This window comes from Lentinula edodes (genome assembly GCF_021015755.1).
Source record: "Lentinula edodes strain Le(Bin) 0899 ss11 chromosome Unknown C8R40scaffold_46, whole genome shotgun sequence".
NCBI classification, from domain to species: domain Eukaryota; kingdom Fungi; phylum Basidiomycota; class Agaricomycetes; order Agaricales; family Omphalotaceae; genus Lentinula; species Lentinula edodes.
Genome location: NW_025764352.1, coordinates 240164 through 264883, shown reverse-complemented (window position 1 = coordinate 264883; position 24720 = coordinate 240164). Strand labels below are relative to the sequence as shown.

General features: G+C 46.9%; 10 protein-coding genes across 10 annotated transcripts; 5 read left to right on the top strand and 5 right to left on the bottom strand.

Moving 5' to 3' along the window:
* Positions 1–35: 35 nt before the first annotated feature.
* On the bottom strand, positions 36–1533 carry C8R40DRAFT_652760 (uncharacterized protein). Its single transcript, XM_046235780.1, has 3 exons — positions 1154–1533; positions 958–1100; positions 36–901 (listed from the first exon to the last, which is right to left on the bottom strand). Exons 1-3 carry the CDS (start codon positions 1358–1360, stop codon positions 145–147), a joined length of 1107 nt encoding a protein of 368 aa, XP_046081420.1. The 5' UTR covers positions 1361–1533; the 3' UTR covers positions 36–144.
* Positions 1534–1728: 195 nt separating this feature from the next.
* Positions 1729–3322, bottom strand: C8R40DRAFT_1073388 (uncharacterized protein; the record flags this gene model as incomplete). Its single annotated transcript, XM_046226562.1, has 10 exons — positions 1729–1782; positions 1883–1963; positions 2063–2193; positions 2225–2329; positions 2394–2676; positions 2738–2745; positions 2803–2849; positions 2914–2996; positions 3055–3176; positions 3262–3322. The coding sequence occupies 10 exons, from the start codon at positions 3320–3322 to the stop codon at positions 1729–1731; spliced, it is 975 nt and encodes a 324-aa protein (XP_046081419.1).
* Positions 3323–4136: 814 nt separating this feature from the next.
* On the top strand, positions 4137–6833 carry C8R40DRAFT_652317 (uncharacterized protein). Its single transcript, XM_046235779.1, has 3 exons — positions 4137–5499; positions 5556–6269; positions 6350–6833. Exons 1-3 carry the CDS (start codon positions 4226–4228, stop codon positions 6549–6551), a joined length of 2190 nt encoding a protein of 729 aa, XP_046081418.1. The 5' UTR covers positions 4137–4225; the 3' UTR covers positions 6552–6833.
* C8R40DRAFT_652838 (uncharacterized protein) lies at positions 6725–8669 on the bottom strand. Its single transcript, XM_046235782.1, has 5 exons — positions 8382–8669; positions 8212–8316; positions 8081–8154; positions 7152–8040; positions 6725–7090 (listed from the first exon to the last, which is right to left on the bottom strand). The coding sequence occupies exons 2-5, from the start codon at positions 8274–8276 to the stop codon at positions 6898–6900; spliced, it is 1221 nt and encodes a 406-aa protein (XP_046081417.1). The 5' UTR covers positions 8277–8316; positions 8382–8669; the 3' UTR covers positions 6725–6897.
* A 504-nt stretch (positions 8670–9173) lies between these two features.
* On the top strand, positions 9174–9995 carry C8R40DRAFT_1175802 (uncharacterized protein; the record flags this gene model as incomplete). Its single annotated transcript, XM_046232390.1, has 3 exons — positions 9174–9321; positions 9373–9490; positions 9566–9995. 3 exons carry the CDS (start codon positions 9174–9176, stop codon positions 9993–9995), a joined length of 696 nt encoding a protein of 231 aa, XP_046081416.1.
* An 841-nt stretch (positions 9996–10836) lies between these two features.
* C8R40DRAFT_1057258 (uncharacterized protein) lies at positions 10837–14958 on the top strand (the record flags this gene model as incomplete). The annotated part of the gene is made up of 7 exons (XM_046225137.1): positions 10837–12954; positions 13014–13181; positions 13305–14058; positions 14162–14324; positions 14428–14544; positions 14604–14717; positions 14772–14958. The coding sequence occupies 7 exons, from the start codon at positions 10837–10839 to the stop codon at positions 14956–14958; spliced, it is 3621 nt and encodes a 1206-aa protein (XP_046081415.1).
* Positions 14959–17813: 2855 nt separating this feature from the next.
* On the bottom strand, positions 17814–18627 carry C8R40DRAFT_1073383 (uncharacterized protein; the record flags this gene model as incomplete). The annotated part of the gene is made up of 3 exons (XM_046226561.1): positions 17814–17867; positions 18024–18292; positions 18342–18627. 3 exons carry the CDS (start codon positions 18625–18627, stop codon positions 17814–17816), a joined length of 609 nt encoding a protein of 202 aa, XP_046081414.1.
* A 1977-nt stretch (positions 18628–20604) lies between these two features.
* Positions 20605–21444, top strand: C8R40DRAFT_999162 (uncharacterized protein; the record flags this gene model as incomplete). Its single annotated transcript, XM_046236805.1, has 1 exon — positions 20605–21444. A coding segment is annotated over one exon (840 nt), but the record flags the coding sequence as incomplete, so codon positions are not given.
* A 243-nt stretch (positions 21445–21687) lies between these two features.
* On the top strand, positions 21688–22058 carry C8R40DRAFT_1014294 (uncharacterized protein; the record flags this gene model as incomplete). The annotated part of the gene is made up of 2 exons (XM_046222908.1): positions 21688–21786; positions 21840–22058. Coding segments are annotated over 2 exons (318 nt in total), but the record flags the coding sequence as incomplete, so codon positions are not given.
* A 278-nt stretch (positions 22059–22336) lies between these two features.
* C8R40DRAFT_1163206 (P-loop containing nucleoside triphosphate hydrolase protein) lies at positions 22337–24528 on the bottom strand (the record flags this gene model as incomplete). The annotated part of the gene is made up of 5 exons (XM_046230342.1): positions 22337–22469; positions 22549–22948; positions 23008–23509; positions 23566–24171; positions 24226–24528. 5 exons carry the CDS (start codon positions 24526–24528, stop codon positions 22337–22339), a joined length of 1944 nt encoding a protein of 647 aa, XP_046081411.1.
* Positions 24529–24720: the final 192 nt, after the last annotated feature.

The following is a 24720-nucleotide window of genomic DNA, read 5'->3' as shown; positions in this document are numbered from 1 at the left end:
CAGCTTCCTCTTCCTCTTCCATCGCTATCGCTACGTATAACTTCCATGTGCTCGCCCCTTCTCTTTCATTCTTTCAAAAATTGTATGTGGTTTACAATACCATTCGTGCACCATTCGTGCAACAAAGAGGGAGACCACTCCTGATCACACTGAATCGGTGAAGTGGTCGCCTAATGTGGCATTTAGTTGTTTCCAAACATCACTCATTGACTCTAAAGCTTTCTCTTTGCATTTTGACTTCATTGAATCCAAGTCCTTATCAACAGCCAGCAGCTCTCGCATCGTCCGCATCAAACCCAATACATCCACCTGCCCAACACACAAGATCTTTCGCCCACCCAATGCTACACTCCAACGACGTTCCCAAATGCGTAAGCATTCAACATGATCGCAGGAAACAAACTTGAGCGGATGGCGACGAAACTGCTCCCAGAAGTTGACCAAGGACCAGTGCCCGGCGAATAGGCGCACTCTTTGTGCCATATCGAGTTTTGGGTCCATATGGAAATGTGTAGCTCCTTCCGAAACGGTGGTGGAATGCTCAGCAACTTCTTGCAGGTGAGCATAGCATGCCGCACCACTCAATCGAGGAATGTGTAGATCATGTGCGGTGATTATTGCTGGAACGCATGGGGCTTCATGACGCTGGATGCGTTTGATCCATCTGCTAACGATGGCATCGAGAAGAATAGGAGCTTCACATCTAAGAGCAGTTTCTGCTACAAGCTGCAAGGTGGGAGAAGAACAGGTGTCGAAGAAGGGATGATCCAAGGAATCGTGGATGGTAGATAAAGCAAAGGGTTCTTGAGATATACACTTGAAAGCACGAGAAAAATTGGCAAGCGAACAAAATTTCTTGAGACCCGATATATCTGCAATCGGCTGATTGAGTTCGTCTGGTCTAAGGGTGTACATATATATATGGGATGAGTAAAGATGTGGATGACAACAACTCACGAGGCGTGTATCGCCCACAAAAGAGCACGAAATTCGTCTGGTTCGGCGTCCAGGCGTACTGGGTTATAGTCACCACTATTTTCGGTACCATCCACCAAGACATGTAGGCGGAGAGAAACCTTGGAGAGGGTCTTTATCTTGACCTAATGTCCTAATAAGATACAAGGACCAATACCAAGCAAAGGAAAAAGCGTACTCTGAACAATGTATCATCAGCCAAAATAACGCATGCATCCGATGATCTCGAATCATAATATTGAGAATCGCGGAAAAGTCCACTAAGTCCATCGCTCTCTTCATCTTCAACTCTAGCTCTCTTTTTCGGTCTTCTCTCTTCAGAGAAATCAGGCTCGAAGATTGTATTCTTGTTGAAGATGATAAATCGAGTTTTTGATTGAGTCATTGGTACGAGAAGGTTGTTTGGAGGCTGTGAGATGATGGTGGAGTGAAAAGAAGCGATTCAAGTTTTGCGAGTAATCATAGGTTTCTAATAAGGAGAAGAGAAGGTCCAAAGTCCATATGATCATGACAAAAGAGTAAGAACAAAAGAACATTGACTCAAGGAGCACCTTTTTGAGATAATGGGCGCTTGCGCCACATTTAGCTCTATATACATTGAATAGCATTTGATTGATTCTTCAGAACATGGTTTACAGAAAGTACATCTGCAGTTTCATTATACATCAAGACTGGGTTTGATTCCCAAATCTATATATCCTCGACCGTTTATTAGACTATTACTGTACCGCTCCATCCTCGAGTTCGAGTCCATTAGATGAGTCTTTCCAAACCCTGGGGATACAGGACTCGGAGATTGTGGTAGCGCTGGATCCTTTTGAGTCGTTATAATCGTATGCATATTAATTTCGGTGGGAATTGGTCCGGAGCCACGCCCGGGGTTTTGGGATGTTCGAGGCCATGTTACATGGTCACCACTGGTTCCACCACTTAGACTCGTATCGCCGAATGCACTTCCTTGGGTTACGCTGATGATGATGCTGGAGAACTAGAACATGGAAGGAGAAGGAGAAGAAACGTGTTGTGAGTTAAAGATGGTACTCGGAAACGAAAAATAACGGGATAATAGGAAAGCAATATTACACACCACGATTCCTATAAGTGGTGTCTGAATGTCTGTGAATACTAGGAATAGGATTTTCCCTAGGCCAAGGAGTATGATATCTACTACTATGACGGTAGTGTAGATGGCAGCTGTTTTCTTTGTCAGGAAAAATCCTATATATGCAGAGAACGAAACACAGCACACCTGATTCGACCAGGAGCGAAACGAGATTGGCTAATGCGTCCTGTGGTACAGTTCTTGAAGACGCAGTTCTTCGACGAACACTCCAAATTCGATATGCAATAATGCCTAGTAGTAGTATTAGTGTGTCGCCCTGACCACATCGGGAAAGAATCGACGTCGATGAACTCACCGGTATTGAAGATGTTCAGAACGAGAGTCGCAATCATGAATATTATACTGATGTTATCCAATCTGCGATAATACTTTGCTTCGTTCTGTTTAGCTAGTGTGGAATCTGCTTCTACGTAGAGTCTGTATGCCATGAGGACTGTAGGTGATAGAGAGACGATAATCAGATGGATGTCGATATCAGACGTGAAAGGAAGAGACTTGCCGACGTTCGCGATGAGAAGAGAGATAGGGAAGATTTGAACGTAGATGTTTCGGGCCCATACAATGTAGGCTCGAAAACACTGTTGAAGCGACATTCAGTCAAAAGTTATACACGGATGGATGAATGGAAGCATAACGCACCACAAACGCTGTTGAAGGGAAGAAAAATGAGTATTGTCATTTGATTGTATAGTCACACGACGCACCATCGGATAGAAGCAAAGCAATCATCCATAAACTATCCACGAACAAACTGAAGACAGAATTCAAAGTCACTAAGTAAATATATCTGAAGAGTCTATCCGCGGGGTACATACGTGTCCCAGGTCCACATATTTCGGATCGTGTATGTCTTGTTTATGGAAGGTAGCATTGCCCGTACGAGGACAGCAATACAGCGCTGAATAAATCCAGACGACAATGAGCATTAGATGGAGAGTGAGAGAGAAGATGCGCACCGTCGTCACTAGCAACACTAACGCGATATGGGTGGCCAGCAAATAGGGGTGAACTCTACCCTTCGCCTTGAATCGATTCCATAGGATAGAAGAACATCTCAGGGCAGAGGAGATGTAGAAACCTATACGAGGGACGAAGATGGGATGGATTATGGACCATGGTTGAATATATATCGTCGGTAAATCGCACTAGGCGCGAAAACTAACCGAATAAGATGCTCGTGAAAAGTGCGGCGAGTAGGGTCGACTCATAGCTGTTGAGCGGCATATATACGAGTTTCGTGGGCAACAACTACGCGGCACTGACAGCGGAGGGTTGTTGGAGTACGACGCAAGGGTAGAAAGGTGAAGAGGGTTTTTTTCTGCACAAAAATTAAAGTCTGTCGCATATGTAGGATGGTACGCGAGTCCGATGTACATACATGTACACTTGAATAAACGTCCTCCTGCCACGCTAGTGAAAGTTTGGTGCCTGCGGGGGATGCTTTAATGAATTATTGCAAATTGTGGTGAATCTTCAAGTTGGTGATCCGAATCGACATTCAGGAACCTCCCCAGCTCCCCTCCGTCGTCCGACTATGAGTAAAAAACTCGTGCATTATTATTCTGCTGGTGCAATAGCGTACTACCTTACCTTACCCAGGACCCCAAGCCTCTTCAAGCCGTCACTACTTCAACTGACCTAGTATGGACGTCTGTGAGCCTACTAAGACCTCCTATCTATGATATTTAGTTGTCAAAAGAAAGATCATAGATAAAATCTGATTCAAAAAATAGTAGATAAAATCTGTCGTCAAAAGCGCATATTGCTGTAAGTATATCCTTCGGAGATCAAGATGTTGCCTTCGGTGACTTCAGCTCTAGTTGGACCGAGATGTCGGATGATGTTGGAACGGGTCCGGACCACAGAGACCCATGGACGGTTCCAGACGGTTCCCCACGGTTCTTCCTTTCATTCCGGACACCCACAATCTAATCTTATCATTTATTAAATTGTTCCGTCATCTTCCACCTTTTGCCAATCACTGATGCTTTCTTCTTCCATCTACACATCGAAGTATCATAATTCTTACTTGAACTTACCAATCATTTGTTAGCAGCTTTCCAGCCGATCCTCAACACCCGCGCAGCTCTCTCTCTCTCGTCCAAAGTTTTACCGTGGTAATTCACGATGGTCAATCTTCTAGTTTACTCAGGGCCTGAAGTTCTTCCTGCTGCGCTCAGGACCACGCTATCGCACCTTGCGCGCATTCTTCTGCCAAATTACACCATCCAGCCTATCAGTGTACCAGTTTTGCTGAATCAGCCATGGACAGCTAATTGTCAGGTCTTGATTTTCCCTGCGCTGAAAACGATTACTGGAAGTGCAGGGATAGTTGCGGGAATACCACCTCGACTCAATGGAGCTATCAACGATTTCCTAGAAGGAGGAGGAAATATTTTGTGCTTGAATGCAGCTGGAAGAATAACCAGAGGGCTTAGAGGACGAGGGCTGGGAGGTATCGGAGGTATGGGAGCTGTAGCCCAGCATCTTCATGGATCATCGGGAAGCAACGCCTCTGATTTAGAAAGCGAAGACTTTGCTTTCGTGGATCGCACCACAGGTCTTACAATTTCACCTATATCCTTGCCAGAATCATCGCAAAAAAAGGATCCGTCGACGAGGAGGATCAGAGGCGAAGGTGGGCCTAGTGGTGGGGAACCAGTAGAAGGTATTGTCGAAGGAAATATGCCTCAGTTTGAATTTGAGAGTAGTGGAGGCGCGGGATTGACGAATAAAATGGAAATTTTGGCTGAATCGATGGAACAGGATGGTTCACATATCGCTGCGCTCAGATGTCAAATCGGGAGCGGATTTGTGACGTTTTGGGCGCCGAACCTGGAGAATCTGTCGGAAGAAGGCTCATCGGCGCCTACAAATCTATCCTCGTCCTCGTCATCTTCCCAATTGATCCTACTGCGCTACGTTCTCTCTCGTATTGGACTAAAGCCCCCGCACCCGACCGCGGGTCACGTCTCCCGCCCGTTGCCTCAGCTTCTACTCTCAACCCCGGATAAACCCGGGTTAGTTGAGGCTGTGGTCCGTGGCCTATTAGGTTCTGTCCCAGGCGCAGGATCTGTCAAGTTTCAGGATACAAACGACACATTCGAGTTTCATGGTTATGATGAGGGCTTGGCTATTCTAAGGCAGATGAGAAAGCAAGGCCATATCGAGTCTGCTGACGATGGCCATCCCCATAAACCCTCAAACATATCGCATATAGCCATCTGTCCAAACGGAATCGTACCTTCTGTCGAGGACACGCCATTGTTCGATCTTCGAACATACTTCAACCTCCTCAAGGAGGCAAGAACGAGGGAAGAATGTAGGAGAGATGTTTCTGGTTTCGGAGAGACATTGATCTACGGACAGGTCATTGGTAGTACACAAACTTTGTTTGATAAGTGAGTGTCTTCTTCACCACGCATTTGACATCGATCCGTGCTCAAGAGTGATACAGAAACCCTCGCTTTCTTTCTTCTCTTATACCATCCATCCCAATCCTCTCTCTTGGCTCTCACCAACTTTCCGGTCGTGGACGTGGTGCAAACGTCTGGATATCACCGTCAGGCTGCCTGCAATTCTCGTTATGCATGCCCAAAGTCCCACTATCTCCTCATTCTCCATACATAAACACGATCTGTTCATCATCCTCGTTTTCATCTCTAACTCCCTCCTACATACCTCCCTCAAAACTGGTGTTTATCCAATATCTCTTCGCACTAGCCGTCGTGGAAGCATGCTCTCATCCTTTGATCCTCGGTCCTACCCTAGGAGCCAACGTACGGCTCAAATGGCCTAACGATATATATGTTTGCTACGGTAACCCCTCCCGTCCCGAGCGCGCGGAGAAAATCAAGATCGGTGGTATCCTTGTTTCTACCTCATTTGCACCGGGGGGTCACGAAGCCTCCGTGGTAATAGGATGCGGCCTCAATGTCCTCTGTCGACATCCGCTCTTTTCCCTCATGCGAGTAGGTAAACCAACGCTATCGACTCCGTATAGAGACCCGTGTTGTCCAACTTCGATGCAGGATGAATTGGAACATTTAAGTATGGAAGGTACTTTAGCGACGATTTTGGCGAGGTTTGAGAAGATGTGGGAGGAGTTTTTAGGTGGTGGGGGAAGTTTTGAGAGGTGGATGGGGAGGTATCAGGATAAATGGTTGCACAGGTGGGTTTTGACGTGCTTCTTTTCCTTGAACACACGAACCTGACGTTGATCAATCTTATCTCAACCGTTTTGCGCACTAGTGATCAACTTGTCCGACTCACGACCGTCGACCCACCCATGATGGTTCGGATTTGCGGGATCACGCCTGACCATGGGTTGCTTAGGACTTTGCCTGAGCGGAACCAACCTGGGCGTACAAATCAGGAAGGGTTCATAGACCTTCAACCAGATGGGAATAGCTTCGACCTCATGGCGGGGTTGATTAAGGTCAAGGGATCTTAGTACGCAGCGCGGCGAGGTTGAAAATGCTCATCTAGACTGTGTAGGTGTGTGCGTGTGCGTCATGACTGGGACTATTGTCTTCCCTTTTCACAAAACTAAATTCATTTTACCCATGTTGTTACGGATTCGAACTGTTGTGGTATCTGTATCATATCCTACATATACCTTGTCGATATGCTTTCAATTTCCGTTCTGCGTCTTGTAACAGTGTATATTATGTAAAACTATGGATAAAACCACTCTTCTGTCTTCAGACGTATTGAAAGTGACTTGCATGCAACTTGGCACAGATTAATCAGGAAAAAAACGCCCCGAGAGTTCAAGTATGCAATACAGTCATCCATAATTAATTACATTTACCCCCAGCAACGTCAATTTTGCTCAAGCTCGGGATTTCCGATGTGTGAAACTTCCGAATCCTGTCTTCAGGCACACCCTTGAACGCTGCTTCGAACCGTTCATCGCTATTATCCGCCTTCTTATCGTCGATGAGATGGATCCAAATACAGCGAATGAACTTTCCGCCGAATTCATTGTATCTATGTAGATACAGAAAAGGTTGATTAATAGTCCGTTGAAGGAGGTAGGAGATAGACTGACGCTTTTCCATAAACTTCCGGATCCTTTTCACCAGAATCTCCGATGGTCAGAAAACTTTTTTGAGGATAATAGCCGTTAATCCTCTTTATCTGCCCGACCTTGTAGTCGATCTTCCCTTGTCCTGATTTCCCATCACCCAATGACTTGAATATCTCCGCCGGGTTCGTGATGGAGAGGCTCTGCAGGAGGAGAGGTCCGAGAGAGGCAGAGAACTGTGATTTAAGGAACGAAGAAAGGAATGGGAACAACTCGAAGGGGGAACCGGAGAGGTATATGAATTGTGGTGGGATGGATTGAGTCGTCAGAGACTTTGCGAGAGAGGCATAGAGAACGGGCATCCCTGCAACTGGAACCGGGTCCTTGTACATCGTATTCTCAATCATCTTGTCAGGATCGAGTACGTCCGTGATCTTTATAGTATCGTCGATATCGGATATGACGCCAAGCCCAGTAGGAGGTGAAGAATATATCGTGGCAGTCTCCGAGTTGTGAGTCTTCGCAGTAAGCAATGCGCTCGGACATTTACCGACAGATACACTAGCTTGAACGATCCCAAGGTTTGTGAACCCCGTACGAGGGAGCGACACGGTTTTCTTCTCGCATCCATTGATGGTAAGTTCTAATTTGTCCAATGGGATACCGACGGCGGCGAAGAGCCTCAGTCTTTCCACCGCTGTTGCCATATGATCCCCTATGTGGTCGACGTCAACGTGTAGCTTGTGCAGCGTTTCGTTCAGGAGATGAGTGAGGGGACCCATAGATTTCGGTTCACCCAAATGTGCGAAGGATTCGATGGAAATTGAGACTTCGCCGTCTCCGTGAGGTTGATAACCCATTCCGTTGAGAAGGAGTGTGGATGTCAATCCGACGCGACGGGGGTGGGGACGGGCTTCAACGTGTAGAGCTAAGAATAAAGCCAAAGTCCATACCAATGCAATGAAAGTAAACTTCATGATCGTCATCAGGAGAAAAATGAGTAGGAGAAAAAATGCGAGTTAATGGGCTGTTGATTGGAGATATGTTAGTTTGGCTATGCAAGGTTGAAAGAGGAAGTACACACCAGCCTGAGAAGGACGGGAAATGAGAAACGACGACGAATCCAGCGACGAAGTTCAAGTAGGGCATCAAGCTGGAGCCCACATTTCTGTTGATGAATACTTTATAACTGAAGACGTGTGTGATGAAGGCAGTTCATCAGATTTCTTATCACCGTCGGGAGGGTGGGTTTACAGGAAAAAAAACTTCTCCTTCCCCTTTGCTTGTCCCGTTTCCAAAGTGTATATCTGAGGATTCAGAGCCACGTTGTATTTTGAGGTCCACGAAACACGTTCAGTTCATGATAGTCCACGGCCTTCCAAACAACGATGATTGAGCGGACAGAAGAAATGTCGCACGTTTTGCGGATCAGATCTTGATCCAACGCTACGGCTTATCTCCAGACGCAAGCGTATAAAAATTAGCCCTTACTCCAGCTTCCAGCTTAACCCTCAAGTTCGCTCATCTCCCACCCTCAACGCTGGTTCGGTCTGTTGTCCTTTGCATATATTTTATGACAGTTGTTCACTCTGATGATAATTCTTTTTTGCATAACAGTTGATACATATCATCTTCACGGAAAGAGTACGGAACATTGTGGATTTTTGAAAGATCCTGCTCTGAGTGTGGTATACGCAACTGGTTCTTTCTCTCTGTTTTGTCCTCATATTATAAACTTACCGCAGCCCACTGCTTTTGTGAACGCGCTTATCGATCCATCATCGTTTGTTTTCGCAATCACTGTTAATTCCAAGTAAGTTTACCCTTCCTGACGGTGGATCTGCCACCTAACGTGATTGCTTCTTTCAACAGTTGTGGCTACTAGTAGCATTATCACTTCTTCCCCTTCATTGGCCTCTGTCACTTCGTCAATCGTCGCTCGCTTCCGATTATCAAGTTCGTTGTCTATATATCACTCTTTACTCGTTCACCGTCTTCGACCGTCTTTGTCAACATTCACCTACTCCCGAATCCGTTCCATTGACTATGCTTCATCGTAAACTTACTTCTTCAATCTATCAAACACTGTTCATATTCTTTTCACTGAGCGTTGGTATCGCTACTGTTATGGGAACTCCTTTACCACCAGTATCACGGTCTGCTCTTCAACTTGAGCGGAGGGACAATTCTGGAGGTGAGTCTGTATTCCTATCTTCTCAAATAATAAGACTCACGTAATCATAAGTTATGACATCACTGTCTCTTAAGATAGGACGAATCATACCAAATTCCGACCTAAGAACTTGGACCTGGGTTTCGCCTGCAAATCCAGCGCTTCCCTTTGGTAAAGAAGCGCTAGCTCTGTGCGTTGGGGGAAGAAATTGTTTCGCAGTCTGGCCTAACACCAACAAGGCATTGTTACATCTGTCTGCCTTCAGATTGGATCCTCCGAAATATTCCAACCAACAGAGCGTCAATTACATGAGGCTATCGACGTTAGGCGGAAAAGTTAATTTCAAGTCCCCGAGTTTCGCAAAATATGGTTACCTTCCGGAGAAGTCAACGATATTCAAGCTTTTGGAGAACGTTGATGAAATCGCGAAGCAGACCGAGCTCTCTATCACGGGAGATATTTCCTACCTCAGTGCTTCCTTGGCACTTTTGAAAAACAAAGGTTGTCTCGAGGACCCAGCCAAAACGCAGGAGGATTGGGATAAATATAAAGAGAAGGTCGAAAAGAATAGACTAGAACAGCATAAACAGCGTGAGAAGGAACAGCACGAGAAGGAACAGCATAAGGAGGAGGAACAAGAAGCCAAAGCGGCGAGGCAAGGCAATATGGGATTAAATTTCATACTGCATCCTTAAATCCTGACGAAGGCGCGTCCAGGATAGAAGTAATAATGTATCCTGCCTGTGTATCTTTGTCAAATCAGCGCGCTGGCATGACTGGTTCACCGTGGCCTGTGCTGAGCCTTGCTCAGTAGGTTTTCGTACCAAGTGCAATGATCATCTGTGATTCAGAGTTCCTCCCATTTTTCCCGTGTCTCTAGATAGGTTAAATGAGAAGAGATGAGAAAGTACGTGGGTGTAAAACTCGTCTTTACACACGAGTATATTCGGTGGAAATCAATGGCATACAAAAAAGTCAAAAATCTTGGATGATGTTGGACATTGATGAACTTGCCAAATTAAAACCAACATATCCATCACAGTGTCATATACCACCACCTCTCCAGGCTCCAGCAGTCCTGGAAGAGGAGGATTCTGGGGCCACCCAAGAAAGAGTTCAAATTACATCAAAAAGAGCAAAATTGACAGAGAGGGAAAAGCCAGAGCAGGAACAGTGAGCAAACATGGGCACAATTAGTGACGGACAGCGATTAGCAGAAGTGTGAGAGCAGGTCGAATAAGTTAGGGATCCGAATTTTCGGGAGGAAAAAAGGCGAAAGTAAAAGCGGATGAAGGAGAAATAAAGTCGAAGGCAGGTTAGAGGTTAGATTCTGGTTACTAAGAATCCGTTAAGATACCCGTGAGAAATTAAGGATACTTCTCGGCATTGGTGACAGAGGCAATTGCATTTACTATTAGTCACCCGCGACGACACTCTACATCCGTTCCACATTTATCCTCCGAACCGCCAGCCTTCTTTGCAGCTGGTTCTTAGCGTTCAGGTAAAGGGCCGCAGAGAAGCCGGTGGCACCCCAAAATGTCGGCGAATTTGAACATTCCCTCACCGACATCTGAGCTTGACGAAGGCTTCGGTGAGCAGCCATCGTCGCTGTCGTCGACGCCGACACCTTCCAGTCATGTACATAGATCAATTAGCCAATCGGGCTCCCAGTCTTTCAGCAATCAATTTTGGTCTGCCGCTGACACACCTTCACACCATTACCAAGGGACTTCGTACTTTCCTGCTCCTCGTTCCCCTTCATCTTCGCGACAGGCGCCGCCCCCTCCAATTCTCATGCGGTCGTCTTCAGCTCATTCAACGCATTCGATGCGCCGCGGAGTGCGAAGCACCAGTGTCAGCTCTACTGCCCGCGGAGGATTCAGAGACGACGAGGCATTCAGTGAAGCGGATGAGTATGAGGGTGATGAAGGAGAAGGAACTCGAAAGCAACGGCGAAGTGGTGGTGGCGGTAGCAAGACCGTTTCCGTTGACGATGAGCCGCATGAAGACTCGGACGAGCAGCCTTTGTCGGAGCAAGATTCTACTGGCAAATCAGACGATGAACCTGACCCAATCACTCTCAAAGAACGACAGTCCCTTATCAATGTTGAGCATCCTTTCGGTCTACCTATTTGGAAACCAGCACTGTACAAGAAGTCACGCTCAGTGACTCGTTATGCTGACGAGGCACTACATTCTGTTCCCTCAGCGCAGGCCGAGCGTCACTTGCTTCCAGGTAACCTCTTATGGGTAATCATATTTGGCTGGTGGTTGGCTCTCGTCTGTTGGATCGTCAGTGCATTTTTGTATATTGTGCCCAAAGGCGGAAAACGATACGCGAATCTAGTATTTGGTCTAGGCTGGTACATTGCCTGGCCCTTTGGCAAATACGTCGAGGGTGTCGCAGACGATTTAGATCAGGAAGATAACGAGGAGAATGAGCACAATGATGAACCTGATGCTGATGTTACTCCCGACACTGATGAAGATAGTGATGCTCACGAGCGGCGAAGCAGTGGCTCGAGCAACACCGTCCGTGGCGTAAACGCGGAAATCCATCATCATCCAAGCCCGTCATGGATTCCTACTGAGCACACCTCTTTAATTAGTACTACCCCCGCCCCATTACCCGCCAAATCATATGGTGCTTTGTCCGCAACACCCTCTTCTTCCACGTCTTCCATTGGTCTTTCGAAGCAAGCGGCAGCACCTGACGATCACTTCCTAGCCAAAGCAGCGTTTTGGACCTCATTTGTGTGCATCATCGCGCCCCTAATGCTGATCGTGTGCCTCATTTGCTGGTTTTTCGTTTTCACCATACCAATGGCTAAGCTCACTTGGGCGCTCATCAAGCACATTTTCGAACAGCCTCAAACGATCAGGTTTTGTGCGGCTCCGCTTACGGTAGTCGTCGATACGATTCCGGCTTCTTCTCCAGAGCTGGATCAACTTCACGAACAAGCTCATGCTTCGTCTGAATCAGCTCCCGCTCCGGACTCCCGGCTTTCCGTTAAGCATACCATCAGACCTACGAGGTTGACAAAAGGCCAGCGTGCTCCCTCAGGTTCACCATGCACCGCTGTCCTGCTCTGCACCTACCGCGCACTTGGACTCAAGTACTACAAGTACACCGTCGGCGGAGTGAACATCATGTTCGTCAACCTCCTCGCTGTTGTCTTCTTCGCTATTTTTGACTGGGCGGTGCTTCTTGCTTGGGTCGAAGAACTTGAGGAACATGGACGTGTTGTCCCGAGTTTCCTAGCAGCTGTTGCGAATCAAGGCGTCATTTTCGTTCTTTCCCTACTTAGTGTCATCCCACTTTCCTACTTTATTGGTATGGCCGTCGCCTCGATCTCTGCTCAAAGCTCTATCGGAATGGGTGCAGTGATTAATGCGACGTTTGGTTCTATTATCGAAATTCTCTTATACTCAATCGCCTTGTCCTCGGGTAAAGGTCGGTTGGTGGAAGGTTCGATCGTGGGATCGTTACTTGCTGGGGTGTTGTTGATGCCGGGTATGTCGATGATGTCCAGTGCGCTAAGGAGAAAGGAGGTCAAGTTTAACGCGAAAAGCGCGGGCGTGACGAGTATGATGTTGATCATGGCAATTGTGGGTGCGCTGACACCGACATTGTTCTATCAGGTTTATGGGACTGTAAGCATTTTCTGAACATTATTCTTCACTGGACACCAAGTCCTTACAATTCTTTGCAGTTCCAACTCGTCTGCACTGGATGTCCTAGTAATCCTTCTTCTGGGGACCCAAATAAACCCTGGAGTTGTGATCAATGTTATTTTCAACATCCTGATCCTGTACACGATCCCTTCTATCAGAGTACAGTCAAGAGCTTGATGTTTTTTTGTGCGGCGGTATTGATTCTCGTGAGTCATTGTTTATTATACTGCCTTCCAGGCCGTCACATCACGGACGCACCTCTTATAACCTTCCTACTACACATCTCAAGCAACTGCCTCAATGAATACTGATGTAATGTTTTCCTTCAGTCGTACCTCATCGGTCTGTGGTTCTCTCTTCGGACGCATGCCTCACAAATTTGGCAGAATCCACAGCAGTTATTAAATCCTCTGGATTTACCTCTGCACAACCCTTCACATAGTCAACACCCCCAGCAAGCGTCGGGGCATCTACGCCAGTCCCTCTATCATAAGTTAGTCCCGGCGAATGTGCAACGCACCTTGTCCCACCGCGCCAGTGCGTTCAACATCGGTGGTGGGGCGAGGCCGCAGACGCCTGTTACACCTCTCACCCCAGGCGGCACTCAGCGTCGACCGGCATCACCCGTGTACCAAAGACGTGTCTCGTACGCGCCCGTTCCTACATCCGGCGTTCCAACAACCCCTGCTACCGCTATCCCGACTTTCCCACAAACCTCATTCCTCGCTCCACCGACCTCGGCCTCCACTTCAGGATATGCGCCTATCCTCGAAAGCGTCGACCAAGCTGTAAAAAACTCCAATATCAACTCACTGCAGTTACCGGAAACGATGACTACAGATGAGTTCACGAGGGCTGTTGCAGTGGCTACTGTCAGTGCTCTGAGGCATCAGCAGCAAAGTACCCAGGGGCATAGTCCGGCTCGACTACGGGCAAGTGGCCTGGAGTCTGAAGGCGTAGCTGGACATGGTGGACATGGCAGTGCCGCTGGCGGTCATGGAGGTCATGATGCACCTAGCTGGAGTCGATTCACGAGCGCGAGTGTGTTATTGAGCTGTACGGCTTTATATGCTGTTATTGCGGGTATGTGTTCATCAGTCCTTTCATCGTCCTTCGATCTTCGATCATCGATGTGTTTTGTGTTCTTCGTCGACCGAAAACTAATTTTTATTTCGTTCCTATTTAGAAATTCTCGTCGACGTTATCGACGTCATCCTCGGAGATTCCTCTTCTGGCGGTTCTGCCATCGACGAAAAGTTTCTCGGTGTCACTTTGTTAGCTCTGGTTCCTAACACGACGGAGTTCATGAACGCGATCTCGTTCGCGTTGAATGGGAATATTGCGTTGAGGTGAGTGTTTCGTAAGCTTTTACCGTATTGTTAGAACTTGGGCCCCTTCTCCTATCCTGACCTCAGCATTATCCATAGCTAATCATCTCTCTTTATATTCCAGTATGGAGATTGGATCTGCATATGCCCTTCAAGTCTGCCTTCTTCAGATTCCGGCAATGGTTGCCTTTTCAGCATGGTGGTTCCCTGAACGAATGGGTGAGGTGGCGTATACCTTCTCGTGAGTCCTGTCACTTCGATCTCGTTTCTGTATGGGTTTTGACTTGCTATTGGTGGAAGACTCATTTTCCCTCGCTGGGACGTCATCGCGCTCATACTGGCCATGTTCTTGCTGACGTATACATACATCGAAGCGAAGAGCAATTATCATCGGGGAAGCATTCTCATTCTCAGGTATGTCGGCGTTATGTCATTCCTTCTTCTGATCTCTGACTTTCAATTCTTTAGCTACCTCGTCCTCATCGCCGGCTTCTATTACGCCCCGCGCGCAGAGGAAATGCTGCCCGAAGTTGATCCTAACCAGAACCCGGTATTGGACAACTTAGTTTCCGGCTCCTACGCCAGCCTGTCGATGCAACAATTCGACCACCTGACGTTCTGGGAGTATATGAGATGGTATCTAAGTGGGTGGTAATCCTACTTTGGATTTGAGCGGATGACGGGGCGCTCTAGCCTGAATTGCGCTGACGCCGCTACCAATGTACTTCCCTATTCAAGGGGCAAGTATGTTCTTCAATTACGGGTACAAAGCAAAGGACGATATTATCATTATTCCGTTATACATACTTCCATTCCCTGTCTTGTTCGATTTACCTTTGTTCTCCGCCACGTCTAGTATGTTCCTATAACCGCACGGAATTCCGGTTGAATCATTCTTTTTGTGTCCCAAATCGTTTTCGTTAAATGTCCATTCATCTTCCCTTCACATTTGTCTTCGTCCTTTCAAGTACCTATCTTAATTATCATAGTAATGACCTTTGACGACACAAACTTGTTATGATATCTCTTCCTCAACATCGGAATCATTCGTTTTCGTTCTCTTTTCGAGTTTTTCACACTACCAATACCATATAGCTTTTTCAAATTTTCCTTGTGGAATCAGAACATTCAGACAATTGAGATGGCTCCTACTCGTCTACGGCGGCATAATCATCTTCGTCGCCTCGTACGAGTCTGAATACATTGCAGTCAATCTCAATGTATCCTCGATTGCCCGTGCACTACGAGCCAATGATTCCCTGTTATCAGAAGAATAGCCCCAGGTGTGAGGCGCTTGAGAACGTTCAAGACGCGTCGTTTCTGTCCGCTGCGAGCTATCAGAACCTACACTAACACTCCTTAGTTCGGGCTGCTAGTATTGAGGTCAAGTCGATGTGTGCTTACCGCTTGGAAATTTATTTTGAAATTCTGGCGATTCCGACTCCAACTGAGGAAGGTGCTCTAATGAATCAATGAATCCAGAGTCCGGATAGCCAACAACGGGATTGACTATTTGGGTATTTGTGTACCAACGGTCTTTTCCTGCATTGGGAGTGTTTGGGTGACTTGGAAGACGAGATTCGAGTTGCTCCTCTTCGACTGTGAAACATTTCGCATTACCCCCAAGATATTGGTTATGAGAGCTTACCTGGATAGCTCCAGTGCCTTCCGTCGACACCGATAGTCTCGAGTCCGATCGACGAGCGTGGCGGATTAGGTGGTGAGGCATGTGGCGAACTACTAACACTACTAGTAGGTTCTTGGAGAATTGAACGTAGCAGCGAGTGTGCTTTTTCGGAAGGCTTGGGAAGGATACTACGATGGTTAATTTCAATGAGACCTATTGGCTGTATAGATTCGGGCATGCCAGCGACTAGTGCACCAGTCGACCATGGGTTCAATGAAGGGTCTGAGGAAGGTGTGCAGATAGAACCTATACACACATGTTACTGGCTCTTATCGAAACATACACCTAAGCGTTTGAACAAGCACTGACCTGTGATTGATCCCCAATAGCTTATGTTGTACAATGTTGTCGAAAGAATCAGTGCACTGCGCGCCTGCAACAGGATGATAGCAGTAGTCCTTATAACCCAGGATGATGGTGTATCTGTCGTTTCTGCACAGAAATTATCAATCAGAGGGTTCCAGAACTAGGGATCGTGATGAAGTGCGACCATATTTGTCGCCGCGTTGCCCGAAATACGCAGTGCCTAGGAGGCGGTGGTAAAAAAGCAAGTGTTCATCTGACAAAAACATTCCCAAGATGATGGAATATAATACCGTTCAAACATTGTTTTTCAATGAGGGGAAACACACGACAAGCTTGAAGTGGCTAGCTAGAACTCCGCTGAGACGATTCAAGCTTCCATGTCAAGACCCGAACATGAAAAATTCTGACATTTAGGTGGAAACGGGTTACGCTTTCGGGTTTCTCGGTGATCTCTACGGAGAAATCGGAGACTCGAATCTAGTCAAACTTTTTGAAAATTAGCCTTGAAATTTGGGCATGTGCATTGAGCAAGGACCCGCCGAATCCAGCGGAAATGACCACTGTCAACTGTATGCGCCTCTTTCAAGAGCATATACTCACTCATATTGCAGTTTTCAAGGATTTTTCTCAAAGCACGACGAATTTGATGATGCCCTTTGGTGCCCTAACCACCTCAAATTTGCCAAGACACTGGGACCTCGGTTTTCACAAGGGCGCTGCTGTAACGAACTATGTAAGAGCATCATCACTCATAGCCGGAGCTGACGGTCAGAACCATTCAACGAGCTCAGGTTCCCTCGAGATAACTTGAAGTTGTGAGCAGATTCGGGAAAGAGAAGTCAGTCAAAACTGCACAAGCGGTGAGACAAAGATGATGAATGACAAGCAATGATACTTTTTGCTGAAAATTTTATGGATATAATCGAGCCATCTTCCGAGCTTTGCCTTGTTCGTTCCATTCCGTTCATGAGTAATAACATGATCATGATGGGTAGGACCCTTTAACCTGCCTTTAATTGGCGTTTGTTCATGTATAGCGTTCAACGCACGGTGCGCGTCCAGGGCCTTGCGGTCAAGAGTGAGAACAGGGTGAGTTTTTTATACAGCGAGCGCCGAGGAACTTAACTGATGGGAAAAGTTTAACCATGTACAGCGAATTAGCTTCATTGTTTGCGGGCGGGCAGCTGTTTCCAGTAGGACCGTATTGAACTTCTTGAAGGATACATATCAAGTGGGTAGTCAATGCAGATAAATACTTGTCAGGACACTGAGACCTCGTTTTCAGAGAGGGTCGCGCATCTATCTATTCATCTGTGCAAGGACATGAGACCAAGTTGTGGTGCTGAGTTTTGATGCTTAGAGAAAACGCAACAACAGCCTGGGGAAAAGGAAAAAAACACCTGTCAGGGCAGAGTGTTGAAGGTTTTTCATGGTGAGATGATGATGAAAGAGCTGCATTGAGCATTGCCGTAGCGAGCCAAGTAGCGCACAATAGGCGGTTAGAATATTCGGCAAGCTTAGATTTCCTTCGAGATAACTTGAAGTTGTGAGCAGAACACAAATGGCTGGATCTACGTTCAATTGTGCATGGAAAGAAACATAAAGTGAACCATAAGTGTACATCATTGTACATCATTCTATCTTGAAACAGGATAATCAAAATTCAGTCAAAACTGCAAAAGTTGTCAGGAAAACATGGCGAACAGAAAGCGGTGATTGTAACTTACAATTCTCCATTCGTACGCTGGATGAAGATCCTTTATAGCCGTGAAGTCGAACATATCAGCACTGAAGTGATATTTTCCGCCGTTGTTCTCATGGATATAAGTTAGCCATCTATCAAGCTTGGCCTTGTCCTTCTCATTCGGTTCATGAGTGGTGGCATAGTCAGGATGGGTGGGGTCATCGAGTTGACGTGAGCTCTTGTATGGTATCCAACGGACAGGGAAGAATAGGTGGGTGATATCGTCTGGGGCATCAGGATTAAGCTCGAGATCTAGGACCGTATTCAGCGAGAAACTACAGGGTAGTATTGCATCACATACAACGAATTCTCGGTGTTTTAGCTCTGTCTCTCGGTGATAGTTCGAACCGCCACGCTGTGTATTCGTATGCCCAGTCGACGGAAGATTCGTCGTCATCTGAAGGCGGGCAATCTCCTTCCCCTGTGAGGACCATTATGAACTTCTTGAAAGAATGGATATCAAGTCGGTAGCCACTCCAAACGACTTCCGGAGGCGACATAACGATGATGGTGAGAAAGACAGGCAGGTTGAGGTCCTGGGTTTCCTCTCCCGTTGCGAGCCGCGTGGTTTCTAGACATTGTCCCATTGTTCGCGTCTAGGTCGGCAAAGAGTGGATTGACATTCCGAAACTTCCCGTCAACGATCAGCAAGTCCTCACCTGTCCTCACGCGTTATTAGCCACGTTTTTTATTTGAGGGTCGGTAGACGACATCAGTATGTTTCGTGGGTATGGGCACTAGGCTTGTTGTTATTTCTGGCGAGCAAGTGCCGTCCTGATACAACAAAATACAGACGTTCGTCGACAGATCCGTTCTTCATGGATACGCTAGCATTCTATGGATGTACATAGGCAGCGTGAACGCTCGGAGCTCATACCCGAGAACTGTATTGCGCTGATGACAGGATACCGATAGAATAATCGCAATTTTCGGGACTCGGTCTTTCTTCGATGCCAGGGGGAAGTCTGAGGAAGTCAGGAGGGCGATGAAATAAAGCAACAGGCTACTAATTCATTGAAGCGTACCGAACTATGACTGTAAGTACATTCTCTGGCGTTACAGAATTTCCGAGCTTGAAAAAGCTATTGGAGCACTGGGGGTGGATCGAGGTCCGACTTGGAATTTTGCAGTGAAGTCAGCGGACCACCAACGCCGGCAGAAGCCATCAAAGAAGCCCTTACCTCAGCATAATTTCAACTTTATCACCATGATCTCACTAATGCATGCGGCTGCCAGTCAGACTCCTTCCCAGTCTCGTCTTGCAAGGTTTTATCTGAGTGGTATGTACGCGGCATGTAATTGATCCGATGATTATATAATATGAACTTTATCCATAACTCTTACCTTGCAAGAGAGACTGGCATAAAGGTCGGTGGCGTTTTGGCCTTGTTTGGCCTCTTGCGATCACATGCCAATACACAACGCGCGACACGATACGTATATACAATGAGAAATATGATTTTTTTTGCTACTATCTGACCACTGCCCCCACTTGAGCATGTTTGCACCAGCAATACAACAAGTCTTCGCAATTTTGGACTCGCATCATCTCACAGTATACGATGTAGTACGACAAGCAATTCACCATGGCAGTCACAATCTCGAGAGGATGAAGCACCATCGAGCCAGCATTGTTGGTCATCTGCGAGAGATTTTGGAGGACCTGTCAGCTTTTAGCAACACCTCTGCCAACGAAACAACATTAGACTATATGACGGAAATCTTTCGAGCCGAGATACTCCAATTGGTAGAGAGAAGACATGGATTTCACTTTGGGGCAAGTACAGCATCACTCGAACAGCTGGAAGGTTTTGCTATCCGAGACTTGGCATGTCGTATGCAGGAGCTATGCCCACTCTTGTCTAAACTGCTCTCAGTGCTTCTGGATGCTAATGGAAACCGAAGCCGACATTTTTCCCCCGAAACAAATGACACAGCTGACAACAACTCGAATTCATGTATAGATGAAGACACCTGTGATTGGGTTGATCCATGGGGGGGTGAAGAGCTTTCGGGTAACCAGGATGACAGTGAATTAGATGTAGAGCAGCCGGCTACCAGTGATGCTCCGAAAGTAGTAGGAAAGGACATCAAGTCAGATAGTGAGAAGGAGAAGAAGAAAAAACAACGTCGAACACAAGCATCAGCACAAAGATTTGAAGAGTTGATTACTATAGTAGGTAGCTGTCTCTTTGATACAGTTCTATGTTGATAGTCAATAGAAACATACTCTGATACTGGCCATTTTGGGGCACAGTACCAACCGAAACTTCAACTCGCTACAATGTATTGTTGGCCTTTTTCTGGAATCCAAGCAGGCTCCCGAGATCATCATTGAGCTGGTAGCACATATGGGAGTCTCAGTTTCTCTCGGAAGTCTACAGAACATGATTCAGTCCCTACATTCGAAGGCGAGAGACCGGCTGAAGAACCTACCAGGGACAAACAAGATCTACGATAACTTTGATATAGATTTTTCCAAGGGTCAACCGACTGCTGACAACATCAAGACCCATCTCAGTGCAACCGCTTGCACATTTGTCCCACTGAAAGGGGTTGATCGTGAAAGAGACCTGAAATTCACCCAGGCCCTTTGGGAAACCAGCGAGTATAACGAGAATGCAACAAATGTCGTCCAGCCGGAATTTGCTCATATCGCACTTCGGCCAGAGGATTCTTGGATGGCCAACAGCAATGCTGATAGGTCAATGTACAGGTATTTCCAGTGGCTTGTCCAGGAAATTCTCGTCAAGCACGGTGGCTTCGATGAGTTCAGTGATCACCTCGGGGAGCCCTTTGGAATTCAAGTTCTACCATCGGATAAGAAAGATGTTCAGTATCCTGGCATGTCTATTGATGCAGACGAGGGTACCTACAATGGAAATGCTGAAGTAATTGAGAATTTGCTTGATCAAGCCGCGGTTGCAACAGAAGACCTCGAAAGCTATGTTGAGCTGTTCCACGGGGATCTGGCCACTAAAGAGCGCATCGAGGGATTGAAGCGCATGCGGACCATAGAGAGAACCGCTAGGAACCGCCTCAGTTTTCTTCAATTCGTCCCCGGTCTCTTTCATATGAAGATGGCTGTTGCAGATGCCTACGCTCGTGTACATGTGGCTCCAGTGGCCAACCGCACTGAAAAACTGGGGGTTAACGAATATCTTAATTACCTCAGGCCGAAGGCGACTGCAGAATTTACCTCGAAAAAAGGTCCATCTTTTCGTTCCATGCACGACACCATCCATCATGTCACTTGGACTGATATTCTTGCATCTGGTGCCATCGAAGCTCAGCAGCTTTTCAAGTTTGACTCGCTTGCCGCCTTTAAAGAAAGTAAACCAAAATGGACTCAGCTTGTCGAATTGTCGGAGGCAATAATAAACAACCATTTACCTGGAGTCGACTTTGTAAAAAAGCGAAGATCTGAAAGGCGCGACCTGGTTTTCGAGAATATGTGTCTTCGGAACCAACATGGTCTACTCTACCTTGGCTTTTCAAGAGCGATGAACTTTGGTGATGTCGGCCGTATTCTCCAGCTTTTCCGCTTGTTGATCCCAACATTTACGGCCGTCGGAAAACACAAATACGCAGCACATATGACCAAGTTCCTGACGGAGCTAGACGTTGTTTACCCGCAGGAGCTTCGAGAGGCTATTCTGAGAAATTGGTTATTCAACAGCAAAGGCACGCCAGATGGTTTTCGTGCATTTGACTGGCTCCAGGAGCTGAATAACCTGTACACCAAGGTAAGCTTCATTCATAAATGAAAGAAAAAAACAATGAGCTTACACACCCATAGGTCATCTTCGCAGGCAAGGGACCTAACCATACAAAACAACTAATCTTCAAGCGGTCTCCATTGCTAGATGTCTATCGATCCATGCAAGAAACAATCGAAGACAGTTTTTACCTTACTCATCGCACGGTCCAACACTCAAAGCCGAAGATGGATAATACTCTTCGACGACTTGGAGATCATGTGGCAACGCTCCAGGGCCATGTTTTCAAACCCGGCCGAACGACTTCGATACCAGACTCGCAGAGGAGATGGACAATTCAGGATGTTTTAACAGAAGGGTTTGCGATTCTTGTTACAAGAAAGAGTCTATACAAAAGTACTGAGGATAAAGCTGATGAAGTAGACATTGTAGATGTTGTCAGTGTCGACGGTGATGATATTGGGGTAGAGTAACATACCTGTGGTACACTATTTAACTGGCAGGGGGAACCTGTTCTTTATCGCTGGAGTCGGTCTTGGGAAAAAGTGGGCATTGTCGATTGGTCACTAGCAGCTGATTAGAGTTTGAAAATCACACTAAGCATTCCACGTACTGCGATGACCCACGGTTTGACAGCGACTGCAACGTCCCGGTGCAATTTTCCGGCCTGAAGACCTGCTTTGTGTTGATCCTGGTGAATTCGTTGATGACTGGTGAAGTACGGTAGATATGAACGGAGAAGGAGGTGGTAGGGGAGGCGGAGGAGGTGCTGGCAATGATGGTGTGTACGCCCGGATTTTTTCCAACAGCTTCGGTGCCAGCTCCTCTGCATAGGCCCATGTAATGAGATTGCAGAAGCTTTCGACAGTATCCAACTTGCCCTCATGTGCCCAGTCGACGATAGCGTCTACTACACTGTCAGGCCACAGAGCTTCAGGCATGAGCATCGCATGAGGGCCCAACTTCCGAAGAAACCACGCGTCCCTTTCAACAGCTATTACCCTTCGCAACTCAACCTCAGCTTCTCCTCGAGTATAATCCTTCAATTTTTTCATCCTTGGTCGACTTGTTGGAATGTGTTCGTTGGTAAGAAACGGTGAGTACTCTGGTTCACAGATGTTGCAGCAGTGAGTGATAGCAGGAGGAGAGCAGCCAGCTCTGGAACAGCAAGAGGTGTTGACGTGACGTTCTGAGTTTAACCCGTCGTTAGTTTCCACGGTCATAGTAAGCAATGGGAAATGAATGGACCTAGCTCCAGATTCCCAAAGTATTCACTCCCGATCCCACGCCGACATTTCCCTGGACGGTTTTCCGCATTAATAAAATCATCCATGGCGCGCTCAATCTTGATTGGATAGCCGAAGATATCAGTTTCACATGTCTTGAGATCTGTAACTTCCGGCTGAGATTCCGGTCGACCTTTCTTCCGCATTGACGTGTCCCCTGCTCCCCTCTTCCGTTTAGGTTTGCCTGCATGAACATAAGCCTCTGAAGCTGAAGCCGAAGCCATGAGCGCTTCCCTGACACGGGCTGCTTCAGCAGCAGCTTGCTTAGACGCGTTCTCCGCCTGTCTCGCAGCCTTGAAAGCAGCATGCTTTTCAGCATCAAAAAATTTGGGCTCAACCAAAACAACGGCTGTGCCCTGAAGCGACAGGTCACGAACAGCACGTCCCGCTCGCTGATACCAAGTACTCAGTGACTGCGGAGACCCGTACTGGACAACAATACCAATGTCAGGGATATCAATCCCCTGTTGAGAAAGTCGGTGAGTACATCATTTGAATATATACGTGAATAGATTCCTACCATCCCTATTGCATCTGTAGCACAAACACCACGTCGTAGACCTGCCTTCAATGCACCAATTTCCTCCCGCCGAAAGTCGTCTGACATGCCGGAGTGTACCCATGTAATATCGTTCATTTCATGTACGGGCAGACATGACCGCAGAAATCGGGCACCATCTTGAGCAGCGTTTCGCGAGTTGAAGAAAACAATAAATTTTTTGGATGTTTGCAATAGCGGTGCAAGATCGCGGTAGGAATTCAAGGGGTGTTTCATACGCTGTACACGTAGAAATATGTTTTTCCGATCGGTGTCCAGCCGTATGGTTTTGGTGTCCTGACCGAGATGCAGATGTCCAGTCAATTTCTGAGCAATGATTGGCGGAAGTGTTGCCGACCCTAATTGGTATGGCACATGTCGCACCATTGTATATCGGAGCGGCCCAAGCTTCTGATATTCTGGCCGAAAGGTTCCACCCCACTGTTCAATGACATGAGCCTCGTCAAATACAAAGCTGATCACAGACCGCATGAATTTTCGGTTGCTGAGCAGATCATCAAAACGGCTATCATTAACAATACTTTCGGGACTGAAAATGACCACCCGGTACTTCAGTGAGGCAATGTCCTATTAGCTGGATCAAGATCTAGTATGATAAGATGGAGGTTTAGTGCGACGTACCTTATAAAGATTATTCGTGGTAATATTCCCTGTGACATTGAGAGCACAAAAACCCTTTTGCTTCAGTTCATTTTCGAATTGAGAGCCGAGATCTTTCAGAGGTGTGACAACTACGATGGTCCCTTCCGGTACAAAAACCAGCGCAAGCCAGTAGCTCAGAGTTTTTCCGGACCCAGTTGGTGCGATTGTTAAAGTGTCTTGTCCTCCGAGGATCATTCGAGCTGCTTTCAGTTGCCATAAGCAGGGTCGCACTCCAAAAACCTTCTCCACTGCTTCACGAGCATCTTCATCAGACTCCGGCATGGTGTGAGTGGGAGGCATGAGGAGTAAGGTGAAAGTTGATAGCCCATCTCATTGTATATATGTATCGTGTCGCGCGTTGTGTATTGGCATGTGATCGCAAGAGGCCAAACAAGGCCAAAACGCCACCGACCTTTATGCCAGTCTCTCTTGCAAGGTAAGAGTTATGGATAAAGTTCATATTATATAATCATC